This window comes from Myotis davidii, unplaced genomic scaffold (assembly GCF_000327345.1).
Source record: "Myotis davidii unplaced genomic scaffold, ASM32734v1 scaffold618, whole genome shotgun sequence".
Taxonomy (NCBI): domain Eukaryota; kingdom Metazoa; phylum Chordata; class Mammalia; order Chiroptera; family Vespertilionidae; genus Myotis; species Myotis davidii.
Genome location: NW_006289199.1, coordinates 663,442 through 676,630, shown reverse-complemented (window position 1 = coordinate 676,630; position 13,189 = coordinate 663,442). Strand labels below are relative to the sequence as shown.

General features: G+C 55.0%; 1 protein-coding gene across 2 annotated transcripts in view; it reads right to left on the bottom strand.

Annotated features, from left to right (window-relative positions):
* The window catches only part of RASSF4 (Ras association domain family member 4), a 28,146-nt gene extending 14,963 nt beyond the window's left edge, over positions 1-13,183 (bottom strand). For both annotated transcript variants that reach the window (XM_015562418.1, XM_006761419.2), the window contains exons 1-3: positions 13,167-13,183; positions 3,513-3,606; positions 758-833 (exon numbers count right to left, since the gene is read on the bottom strand). In XM_015562418.1, the coding sequence (XP_015417904.1) occupies positions 758-833; positions 3,513-3,574 (138 nt within the window). In that variant the 5' untranslated portion in view covers positions 3,575-3,606; positions 13,167-13,183. The remainder of the gene's footprint in view (positions 1-757; positions 834-3,512; positions 3,607-13,166) is intronic.
* Between the last annotated feature and the right edge of the window lie 6 nt (positions 13,184-13,189).

Here is a 13,189-nt window from a genome sequence, read left to right as displayed (position 1 = left end):
GGGTCCGCGCCCCCCTCCCGTGCCCCCCCCCCGCCAGCCCCGCCTTTCACCTTCCGACCTGCCGGGCCCAGGGAGCACCTTTCCCTTTAAGCCCTTCCCTCTGCTGATTCTGGCTGACAATCTCCTGTCACGTCTCGATTGCCCTGTGCCAGAGCCCAGTGCTGAGCCCAGCTGTGCTGTGGGATGGCTGGTCTCAAAGATTTCAAACTCCAATGTCCTGGCAATTCACCGGGAAAAGAGTCCCAGCTGGAAGGAGAAGGCCCACAGGAGAACTCCCGCCGGCTCTGAATTCTCACGGGGACAGTCTGACCCTCTGCACCCCCGGCAGGGGCCTCGAGGAGAGATCCTGGCTGCTGTCCCCTGGTGCCCCACTCAGAGGATGGGTGACCTTATAAGCCAGTGGTTCTCAACCTTCTGCCCTTTAAATACAGTCCCTCATGTTGTGACCCAACCATAAAATTATTTTCGTTGCTACTTCATAACTGTAATGTTGCTCCTGTTATGAATCGTAATGTAAATATCTGATATGCAGGATGGTCTTAGGCGACCCCTGTGAAAGGGTCGTTCGACCACCAAAGGGGGTCGTGACCCACAGGCTGAGAACCACTGTTATAATTCTTTATCCAAGTGGGGACACTTCCGAGAGTGAGGGACACGGGCTTAATCATTACCCTGGAAAATAGGTGTAAACTGGGGCTGTCTTCTGCAAATGGCGGATAAATGGTGACTCTGCATAAAGGAGAGAACCAGGCCTTACCTCTCGGTGTCTCAGCTGGAAGCTCTTGCCCTCATGGTAGCAGTTGTAGGTTTTCAGCAGGTTTAAGAGCTCCGACCTGAGAAGGGAAGGACACGTGCATCCTGAATGGGCAGACCTCAGACAAGGTGTTTGTCCTCCTGGGCCTCAGTTTCCTCATCTGTAGAATGGGCATAACAGCACACATCTTTCTGGCCACGCATAATTGGTTAAGAGGGCAGGTGGCTGGTGGGACAGGTGGGACCAGTCTTCTTGAGGGTTTCACATACCAGCCCTCATGGCAGGCGTAGGGGTGGGACTTAGAGGGAAGTGAAAACTCACAGATGGACCCCACCACTGTATAGTGAGGTTGTTTGCACACGTTCACTATCGTGGACAAAAGTTCCTGACGGCCTCCCTGTACTTTACGTCTGCGTCACTTCCTCAAGTAAATCCCTGGGGCTCAGACTATTGACATTTTGAAGACTCCAGCTTCCTCCCCACATTACTTCCTACCAGGGCCCGGCATGGCTGCTGTGTGGGCACCAGGAGGGCGACCTGCCTCTTTCCCATCCTGCCCTCCTGGAGGCATGACCGAGGGATGAAGGTGACAGCAGTGAGTAAGACCCCGAAGGCCCAGGGAGGCCACTGGGCCCACATGTTTTCTCCCCAGAATAAAAGGGAAACCACACTGTGCTGGGCTGGCGTGGCAGAGAGAGGCAATGACAGCTGCCTGTGCCCGAGCTGGGCTCTGCAGGGCAGCACCCTCCAACAGATACAACATGTGAGTCACCTTTAGGCGAGTCAAATCTGCAGTAGCCACAATACCAGAGAAAAATGAAACAGGTGAAATTAGTTGTAAACACACTGCGGACCAGGTTTACTGCTAACTTTAGCCAGTGGCCAGAGAAGTTTCTATGGAATAATGTGTTAATAACACCCTTTATTGAACCCAGTATATCTAAAGTGTTATCATGTCAGCATGTAACCTATATAAAAATATTAATGAAATCGTGCTCATTATTTTATTTTGTAAGAAGTGTTTTCCACCTAGAGCATCTTTTACATTAACTTTGCCCCTCCAGCCACAGGGCCGTACTAGGTGGCCACAGGGCCGTGCTGGGTGGTCACAGGGCCGTGCTGGGTGGCCACAGGGCCGTGCTGGGCGGCCACAGGGCCGTGCTGGGTGGCCACAGGGCCATGCCGGGTGGCCACAGGGCCGTGCCTGGCGGCCACAGGGCCATGCCAGGCGGCCACAGGGCCATGCTGGGTGGCCACACTTGCTGGCGGCTCCCTCCTGGACCGGCTGCCCTTTATCTCCTTCAGGCAGTGCCAGCAGTGGCACTGCAACAACCCGAGCTGTGGGTGAGCAGCACCCACTCTGCAACACCCACTCTGTGGGGGTGGCGGTAACTGACGGGAAGTGATTTACAGCTTCATGGCATCAACGAAGCAGCATTCGATGTTGCATGCTCACTGGGCTTATAAGTGTGTAAACGCTAAACACAAAATTATTAGGATAGATACCCCCTCACACACATATATGAAATTAATCATGTTATGGCAATTATGACTTTTCCCAAAATGATATCTAATATTGTTCTTATTATAAAATGTAAATAAGGAAATGATGGTATGGGTAGCACTGGGAGTGATACAAGGGAATGCCGTCTGTTCTCAGGGTCTCTAGCAGGAGGACCCAGAGCCGTCTCTACAAAAGCTAGCCCACCCTGTGGATGGCAGGTAGGAGCTGCCCAAAGTAGACAATGTTTAGACTCAGAACTTAAAGAGCAAGATAAAATCACAACTATACTTTCCTTTAGTTCAGAAATAAATTTTAAAAAGTATCCTAAACATGTAAAAAGTATCCTAACATAAACGTTTAAAGAGTATCCTAAAATAAACATTTAAAGAGTATCCTAAAATAAAAATAAGCAAAGCTAAAAATCATCTACGATGTATATATATAAAAGGCTAATACAGAAAGTGACCCCTTGGGAGTTCAACAGGAAGACTGGAAGTTTGATCACTTGCTATGATGTGCACTGGCCACCAGGAGGCAGCATGGAATGAAGGAAGGCCCTGGCCAGCAGCCAGAAGGCCCCGATTGGTCCTGATCACTGGCCAGGCCTAGGCACCAGGCCTCTAGTTATGTCAATAAAATACATTTTTTTCAGTAAAAACTCAAAACCAATTTTGAGGGTTTTTTCCTTAACTGTTTAACACAACAATAAGAATGTTAGTATTGCTCTAGTTATTTTTGTTCCTTTGTTTTTCAGCATTGCTCTAGCTTTTATTTTATTTTTAATATATTTTATTGATTTTTTACAGAGAGGAAGGGAGAGGAATAGAGAGTTAGAATCATCGATGAGAGAGAAACAACGATCAGCTGCCTCCTGCACACCCTCTACTGGGGATGTGCCCGCAACCAAGATACATGCCCTTGACTGGAATTGAACCTGGGACCCTTTAGTCCGCAGGCCGACACTCTATCCACTGAGCCAAACCGGTCAGGGCTGCTCTAGCTTTTAAATAAATACCATTTCTGCAGAGTCACAGTGGGCACTCTGGGGCTTTCCTGCTTTTGTGGGCCAGAGGGGGAAAATGTCAAACCCACACCCTGAAGAGATCCTCCATCTCCAAAGACAACCAAGACCATGACAGGCCCCCATCACTGTCCCTGGGACAGGCACACCTCCCATCTAGGAGCCCTTCCACCCAAAGGCTGCCCATGGAGGAGACCTCAGGCATGCACCCCTCCCCGCACACACAGGCTTACTTCAGAATGGATTTGCTGTCGCTGATGGGCACGTGAGAACTGGGTTCACAATCTTCCTTCATCTTCTCCTCCTGTCTGCAGACCCGGAAGCTACCTGCCAACAAGACCAGGAAAGGGCACACACACAGGTGAGTGGGAAGAGCTGGCCAGTGCGGCACCCAGAGCTGGTTGCCTGGCCTCACCTCCCACCTCCATCCTCCCAATCCTACATCCCCAGAACTCTCCTCCCTTCCACTCCCTGGCACAGGATGGCCAGCAGGTCAGGCCCAGAGGACTTAAGGGGGTTCCACACCTACACGTGTCAGCCAAGCGCCCCCTAGTGGGCCAAGCTCAGAACTGCCGAGTCAGCAGGTGCCAGCTCTCTCAGCCCCCCCTCCCGGAACCTCTCCACAATCCCTAGGAGTCAGGATAGATCTCCTAAATGTTTCGGGACAGGTGCTTCCTTCCCTCCCTGGACACCCTGAATAATGCTTCTGTCCCGATTACTCCTCCAAGCTTCCCAAGTAGCCTGGGCCTGTCTCTTCCGTTCCCGCTGAGCCCAGGGCGGGACTGGGCTGCCCCTGGAGTCCGCGCCCCGGCCAGCTCGGCCAACAGGTACCATGCTCACTACTTGCCACAGACTGCGGTGAGCATTTTCTATGAATTGCAGCCGTTTTGTCACCTCGTTGCTGAGATGCTGCGGGAACTTAACTCCCGCATGTCATTCAGCCTATTGTAAAACCGGTTTCTTTAGCTGTCATTTCACTTAAAGTCACAGAACCTATTGCCAGCATTGGGAGGGCTTACTGTAATTCATTTACTCCTCACAACATTATGAGGTAAATGTTCCCATTTACCCCAGAAAACGGGGTCAGAAGGCAAGCACTTTGCCCGATTCCCAGCGAAGAAGCAGCAAGGCCACTGTGAACACAGCACTTAGCGCCCAGATTCTGTCCTTCGACCCTTCCTGCGTTGACCTTGAACAGTGACTCACACCCCAGAGGAAAGACTGAAGAAGGGACTATATAAGCTGCTAAAACGGTTCACATTAGGCAGCTGAGGCACAGGAAAGACTCCATCCCCTTTCTACCTCGCCTGGGAACTGAAACTTCTTGAACTATCCAGTCTTGCATCAGTGCCTGGATATACATCTGGGCCTCAGGATGAGCCTCTAATTACCCCCTGAGGACTCGGATCCACCCACCTGAGAGCTGTTATCCAGACCCCTGGCCGTGCGGTAACCAGATCTCCCTGCACCCTGTTCCCGATCACCTGACATACCTCTGACCAGGTGACCCTCCTGGAGCGATCCCGGGGCAAGAACGCAGGGCTGATAATGGCCAAGAATGCACTTTTTCTACAAGAACTTTTAACTTTTCTTCCTTCTTTGAAACACTCCTGGGTTTTGCCTCGCTGTGTTTCCAGTTTGCAAACTCCAAGACCCTGGAATGAATCTATCCTTTTGTCTAGCACAGCCTCCAGACTCTGGGAGTGTGTTTGGCACCTCTGACCATCCTTTCTCATCTGCACAGTGGGGTAACCCGCCCTCCAGGGGATAGCGGGTTCACACAGGAAACTACCTACACCTCTCCCCACTCAGCCTGGAGGGGTCTGTGGAGCTTCTCGCAGTCCTGTCCTCTGTGGGAGGGTCACCCCACTGGGGCGTTCTCTGTTGAATTGGCATCTCCCACATGGTTCCTACTTCAACTCTCTCCACGCCACCCTGGGGCAGACTCTCCTATCAAGGGCCTCTGTGTGTTAAGCAGTGAGCCACACCTCAAAATACACTCCCACCCTTGGCCCTGCCTCCTCCTCCCTTTTCTCACGTTGCAGCCAGGAGTCCAAAGGGTTAAGTTATCCTGGGAGGTGGCACAGGCGCCTCTGCTATTCAGTTAATCCTGGGAGTGGAGTGCTCTGTCCCTTGGGCACGACTGACCTTTCGCGCACTCCCTCCCTGCTCGCTGGACACCACTCACAGCTGGCGGGGCCTCTGTGTTGGCAGGAGCGCTTGATTTGGAGGGGGGGGGCAGGGAACATGGTAGGTATGGAGAAAGGGAAATATCTGAAGGAGGGAGGTGGGCCTCCCAGCGACCCCAGAATCGTCCTATAAATACCTCCTCTGCCTGTGCAGGGAGGCAGTCTCAGCTGGGAGAGGTCCGGCTCCCGAGGGCAGCCCCTGCTGTAACCAGCACAGGCCCTACCCGTGGGCACAGGGCTGCCTGCTGCACTCTAGGCCCATTTCCAAAGAGGGTTTCAGTTCCTCAGCCCCTCAGCTCTCCCGCCAGGCTCCACCTCAGGGTCCTTCCTCAAATCCTGCCCGCACAGAAGCTGGCGCAGCTGAGCGGGTCAGGCTGGTGGCTGGCTCTCCTCACACTGTCCTGTGGCTCACGGCACAGGGATGCCTTGCAGCCACATTACCGGAAGGGCGGTGTTTACCCAGAGCTAACAGGGCGGCTCTTCTCCCGCCTTCCTCTTTCCCGCTCTCTCCCACTCTCCCGCTCCCTGCTGAGCTCCAGCCTCCGGAGCTGCCCACAGCCCCCTGAAGGGCTCGGTGCCCTTTCCTCCATTTGGGCTTTTGCGGTGCTGTCCTCTACTCAGAGCATGGCCTTCTCCCCGTTCTGTACCCCGATGCTAGCTCCCCTGGGCCTGCTCCTACTCCAGGCTCCTGCTCTGCTCCCCTGCAGGAGCCCCCCTGCACACCTCCCCTCGCAAGAGGAGGACGCACTGCCTCAGGGACTCTGGTGCTGCCTCACCACCTGTTTCCCCACAGGGAACACCAGCCTGGCGCATTGCAGGAGGTTCCAGAGGTGGTAAATGACCACAAGAAGCCACATGGGGACGCAAAGCCAACTGCCCCAGAGCCGTGCATACGCAGCTGGAATGAAACCCATGGAAGTCCTAGTCAGGGAGGGGACTCAGCAGACACTGGGCCCACAGGGAGTTGGGACGCCTTCCTTCTCTAGAGGGGCAGCTCTTCTGGTGTTTCATGGGACGCCAGAAAGCTGGATTTTAAAAAAATCCTCACCTGGGTATATATTTATTGATTTTTGAGAGAGAAAGGGAGGGAAGGAGGGAGGAGGGAGAGAAGGAGGGAGGGAGGGGTAGAGAGAGAGACTGATAAGAGAGAAACATCAATCGCTTGCCTCCTGTACATGCCCTGACCAGGGATGGAACCCACAACCTAGGTATGTGCCCTGACTGGGATTTAACAGCAACCTTTTGGTGTATGGGACGGCGCTCCAGCCAACTGAGCCACCAGCCAGGGCAGAGATCCGGACTTTTATTGGCTGCATCTCCCTGTTTAAACACGGCGGCTGGGAAGACAGTGCCTTCCCTGCGGCCACGTGATGGCTCCTATCTCAGCTGTGGGTCCAGGTGACTAACTCTGCAGGCAGAAGTGTGTGTGTCACTCCCAGGCCAGCTCACGTGACCACTGCAGCCTTGCAGCTCTCCTGTCCCAACTGGTGCATCTCCCTGAAGGGTAGCCTGGGTCCGTGAGTGCCTCTGTGGACCAGAGTCCTCTGCAGCCCACAGTGGACACGGGCCAGCAAAGAGAACCCACCTCTGCTGTGAGAGCCCTGGAACGCTAAGGATCTGTGGGTGCCGTGTGACGCGGACCAGCCTGACTGTACCAGCCTGTGCAGTACCTATTCCCACGGGCGAGTGCACACCAAGGCAACAATAAAACAGCCAACAAAACACGCTGCCAGACAGGCCCTTGGTGGGGCCCCAGCCTGTGACTTCTGATTCAGGGTACGATGCTTTCCTTTCCCACAGCATGTGGGGAATACGCCCATTTTATGGGAATACTCTATGCAGCAGGAACACTTACACGTGGGTTTCTCTGTAAGGCAAGCAGCGACCAGCTATTAGCAGATGTTTTCTACCGAGCGCCGGGCTGGGAGCTGCTAAAGACCCAGGTGCCTGCAGCTGCATGTCCTTTTCTCTGAGCCTTTATTTTCCCATCTGTACAATGGAAACACTGACCTTTGATGGGTAGAAATGATCACAATTGAAGAACTCTGTCTAAATCAGTGGTTTTCAACCTTGGCTGCACATTAGAATCACCTGGGAATCTTTTTAAAATCCTGATTTCTGGGCCTCATCCTCCAGAAATTCTGTTTCTTTTTACTAATGTTGTGGCCCCACCCCATAACAAAGAAACAGAATTTCTGGAGGATGAGGCCCAGAAATCAGGATTTTAAAAAGATTCCCAGGTGATTCTAACATGCAGCCAAGGTTGAGAACCACTGGTCTAATGGAACATGTAGACCAAATCAGGTGAAGGGGCTGCTGTTATTGACAGCGAGGTGGGTGGCGGGGAGCCCCGTCCAGGGGCATGCCCTGTGCAGGCCTGTGGCTGGCCTGTCACTCAGGCACAGCCTAGAAACCACAGAGTGACAGATGCAGCTGGGAAGGCCACCCCAGCTCTGGAGTCTAGTCTTCTTTGTCAGGTCTTCCCACACTGGCCTTCAGGGGTGTTTCACGCCCGAGAGCCTAATTCAAAGGATGTGCCTAAGGTGCTGAGGGTCCGGGTGGAGGCGGGAGCATCAGCGGGGGAGCTTCGAGGGGAGGGAGTCCGAAGGAGGGAGAAGGCGGGTCCTGGATTGCAGTGGCGAAGTGAAGGGGAAAAGGGGCAAAGGGCACACCACTGAGCTTGGCGGGACAGGATGAGGTGCCATCTCAGGTGAGGGCGGGAGGCGAGCGAGGCTGGGGAGGCAATGAAGGGCCAACACCAGCAAAGGGGGCTCTTCCAACGGCCCGGCTGGGCCTCCAGCCCTCGGGGGAGGCACCGTGCCCCACGAAGAAGTGGCCTCTCCTCTGAGAGAACACCCATTTCCGTGTCCCCTGGCGCTCACCCACTGTGTGGCCCCAAGCAAATCACATGGTCTCTCTGGTTCCACCTGTCCCAACCCTCCACCCCCAGCAGGCCACATCCCTGCTCCAAGCTCCAGCCCTGAGCTCTGGGGCCACTCCCAAGTTCCACTTCGAATTGTGCACTGTGCGTTTGTGTGCTCACCAGGCTGAAGGGTGGGAGCGTTTCATTCACTGTAATGATCCCAGTGTGCTGAGTGGTACGTATACCTCAGGGGTGTCCCAGAGATCCCTGAATGCGAGCTTCAGGGAGAGAGAGCGAACACGCACCCCAGCAAGAAAGCGAATGGGATTTTCCTCCCTCTGGACAGGTTCTGGAAACTGCCCCTTGAACTCTCCCTCTCCTGGGGCATTTGGCCGGCCCTAGAGAATCTCTAGGGAGTGTTGTCCAATCTTTTATATAAAAAAAGCACAATTGTATCTTTAAATAAAACCAAGGCAGAAGCCCAGTACACAAATGGATCAAGCATGTCAAACTCGCAGATGGTGGGCCGCATGCTTTGACCCCCGGCCACCAGTTTGACGTGCTTGAATGGACTAAGTGCCTTGGTTGAAGCAGGACTGGGGCAGTGCAGTGGGGCTGGCCTGCCTCTCCCTTGGGCACAGCCTGGAAACTGCGGAGTGACAGATGCAGCTGGAAAGGCCAACCCCCAGCTCTGGAGCCCAGCCTTCTTTGTCCCTGTCTGCTCCCCTCCCCCAGCCCCAGGGCATGGAGGCCTCAGGGCTGGCTTCCCGGTTAGAGGCTCCCATCTTCAACCAAAGGCCCAGCTTCAGCCAGGGTTCTCTGTCCCCCAGGAGGGGTGGGAGTGTGCCACTGGGTCACCTGCCCCGGGCACAGGCAGGGAATTGTTTCAGCTTTCCATGTCAGGGGCTGCTGGTGGCAGCCGGCAGCCTTTCCAACTGCTAGGCTTGGCCCTTCTTTCCTCTTTGGGGGCCGTGAGCTCTGGGGCTCTGCAGGTCCCACTACAGCCCAGTGGCCGAGGAGCAAAAGAAGGCGAATGCAGGGGCGATATCATAAAGCCAAACGAATGCACTTGGAGGCCTTTTACTCCAGGCTGCGAGCTGCCTGCTCCTCGGTCTTACAATGCCCCCTCTCGTAAAATAACGGCACAAAAGCTGGTCACTGCGGTCCTTACCTGGCAAAACGGAAAATGTGTCAGTATCCACATTAAACTGTCTCAAGAACGTCTGGGCAGTCTGAAAGCTTGGTAGCCTCTGTTCTAACATCTAAAACATTACGATTCTTCTCTTCTTATTTAGGCCTGGTTAAAATCAAATACGCAACAGAAGTGACAGGGAACAGGAAGGACAGAGCACGTGGGGCCCGGGCTGCTCTCACGAGGAGGGAAGGAGGCTCCGAGGGGGGCAGGTGCGGGGACACTGCTGGGCATTCCCGGGAGCCACATCCGGGCCACAGCTTCCAGCTGCCAGGCAGGACCAGCAGGAAGGCATGGAAAACAATGCCCTGAAAACGGGCCTCCCTGGCACCTGCTGGCCGGCAAGTGGTAGGAACTAGGCCCGGAAGGTGCTGGCAGCAGCCGCCTGCAGGGGGCCTGGCTGATGGAGGCTGCTCCTCAGAGACACACTTTGGCCGAGAAAGCCAGCTGCTGGGATGTGGACGGCAGGCAACGGCTCAGCAGCTGCAGATCCCACCCTTCCAAGCTGCTCTTCTCGGCCCTCCCCCCAGGGCTACCCCTCCCCCTCCCTGTGGCTCAGCCACAGATCTCCCTGCCCCAGTGCTGATGGCTAGGAAGGCCTGGGAAGACACTGCCCAGCAGGAGAGGTGGCCGCAGAGCCACCAGCACCTCCATCCCCACCTTCCCCGGGCTGACCTTTACTCTACACCCTCCCCACTGTGCGGTTCGGGGTCCCACTGACAGGTCTCCCTGAGCCCATTCTGGCCTTGCTTCCCAGGCACGGCAGGCTGGGCCACACAGCTGCCTACAGTCCTCCTGCTCTTCCTCCCGTCTGCACCCCCGGCCCCCGGGACCCTCCCCCAACCTGGGCTCTCCTTTCCTACGAAGGGGGACAGGGGAGCAGGAATCCTCTCAGCTGTGCTTTTTGGGCCAAAGAGATGCTCAGAAGGACCACTGAGGCCTGGAGCAGGAGTGTGGCCTCTTTGCAGGCTCAGTGCCCACTGTGCCAGGCTGTACTGGGTGCTCTCCACAGCTGCCTCGGCCCATGCCACCCACTGTGCCAGGCCTGAGGGCCATTGCAGCTCCGGACTGGCTCCCTGTGAGGCATGTTGTGCTTTAAAACTTCTGGGTCACGGAACCCTTTGGAGTCTGGAGAGTTAAGCACACGATCCCCAGGAAGATGTGTGTGCGCATTTGTGTGTGCGCACGCGCCTGTGCACACACTGAATTTGCACACCACTGCAGGAGGTCAAGGAGCTCCTCAGATCCCGGTTAAGAACTTCTGCTGAAAGGTGTCGCAGCAAAAGACAGGCAGCAGGGGTGTCATGGAGAGGAGTCTGGATGGGAGTTTTGCTGGAGAATCAGCTTAGTGGGTGACTTCAGCATGTTGTGCCATCTCTTGGGCCTTGGGTTAGCTGGGATTGTCCTGGCAGCTGGTCTAGAGTGTCCTCAAGGCTCTTTCCACTTCGGGGGCCACAGGCCTCATGACACTCCACCCACCCGCAAGGTCAGGCAGGGCAAAGAGAGGGGGCTGTCCACCTCCCCCTCAGCAGTACCTCCGGGAAGGAGATCAGATGGTTAGGAGACTGAGCAATCTGCAAGTTCCCCTTTAACAAGAGTGAGAACACTGCAGAGGCTTTGGGAAGCGCAGCCACTTCCTATTTGACTTTATTTTACTTTAAAGCAATTTCAAAGTATTTTCTTCAGAGCACCGTGCGCCGGGATAACCCCCAGCCTTCCCGAGGACCTGGGTTTCAAGCTCTGCTCCGTGGTTCTTGAGCTGCATGACCTCAGGCGAGTCCCTTCCCTCCTCAGCCCTAGGTTCCTCATCAGTTGAATCACTGGCTGTGAAGGAGCTCACATGTGATCAACAGAAGCTCCCGTTACAGGTCATAAGGGCCAGGGCCTCTGGAGAGACCGCGAGGTTCTGGAGATGAGAATGTGGGACCGGGAGAGGATGGCAGTCCTCCTGGGAGGAGCGGCTGGGAGTGAGGACACATGACCAAGTTTACTCTCAAAACCTGCCCTGGCCCCCAGAGGTACACTCAGAGGGCTTTCTGGTCGACCCCATAGCCAGGGTCTCCCCTGTGGGGCTTTGCCTGTACAGCATCTGAACTGCGATGGCGCTGCTCCATTCATGTTCTTTGTTATGAGTCGTCGTCTAGCTGCCCTGACCCAGGAGGACCCTGGCCCTTCACTGTTCTTGACCTCTAGGTTACCAGCTGGGTCTCAGGGTGGAACTACAACCCCCCCTCCCACCTTTCACACTGACACTGTAGTCTGTGGCCTCCCCCTCATTTTCATTGTCAAGTCGAACCAGCAGCACTACACACGGAGAGAACCACAACGAGAACAAATGAAAACAGACGTAAACACTGACAAAGTGCTGAAACACACCCATTACTACTCCCAGCAGGCAGTATTTTGACCTCAGTTTAACATGTTCCCTTTTCTCGTCTCTCCCTTTCCCTTCTTTCATTCCCCTTCCTCTTCTCTCTAGCCCCCTCCTTCCTCCCTCCTTCTCCCTAGTATCTGCCATCCTCTTGCCAGCAGCGGCTCAGGAATGACATAGGGGAGTAGGAGGCACGCAGACCTCCATGTACCTGTTAGTTCTACCAATTCATTTACCTTTCTTTCTTTCTTACTTTCTTTTTTTTTTTTTTAAACCAGGGCTCTGGCAGCACATCTTGATTGTGCTGTGCACAGTGAAACTATAAAGTAATCAGTGAGGGTCTCTTCTGCAAGCACAAGTGCCTGGCTGTGTAGTCTAACCTGCTTGGATTCAAAGGAGAGAACTGCAGCTTTGTTTGCTGTGACCTGATTTAACTCTTTTGTGAAGCTCTCCTTACAGTGTTTTCAGATCGCACTGGCCCTGCCCGGTATTCATGCCCAGTGGGACAGGTCACCTGGGCTGTGCAGAGTGAAAACACGGAGGCATCTCACAGGCGGAAGCATAGGAACGAGAGTCGGGAGCAGGGGGAGAGCAGACTGAGCGCTGACATTAGTGGGCGAAAGGAATGGGACCTGGCACAGTAAAGCCTGGGTTCGAATCCTGACTCCACTACCGCTCATCTGGGTAAGACTGGATAATTCCACAAGTCTTTGAACATCAGTTTTCTCATCTGGAAATGGGTTTAATGAAAGTGCTGGGGCTGTAAGAAGCAGAGGGCATACTATGCTACACCCCTTACTGAGCATAGCTCAGGGAACAAGGCACATCTTCTATCAATAGCGATTGTGGGGCAAGTCCCTGCTTCTGCTATTATCTTGGCGACGGATGGGTTTCCATGTGTGAAACCAGAGGCTTGTGCCAGAGGCGCCTGGAGCCTCTCCCCCAGCTCTAAGATCAATGCGTCTAGGAAACTGGCTAAGGAGAGCGCAGGGCGGCAGGTGTAGCTGCGGTTGCGTCACCTGTCGTGCTCAGACTTTAGCCCCTACAGTGCCCTCCCCGTGGAGGATGCGCCTGGCGCAATGCCCACTCCCAACTCTGCTCTGGGCCACGGGCTCTGGAGGAGCCAGGCTGGCAGAGGGAGGGGACCCTGCTTGCGGCAGCCGCGGGCATCAGTGCCCAGGCGCCGGCGCTCAGGGCTGGGGGCAGCCTCGGGGGCGGGGGGTGTCAGTGCGAGCCGGACGCCCCGAACTCTCCTGCCCACGTGTCACTCACCTTCCTCCCGCGGCGCAGACCGG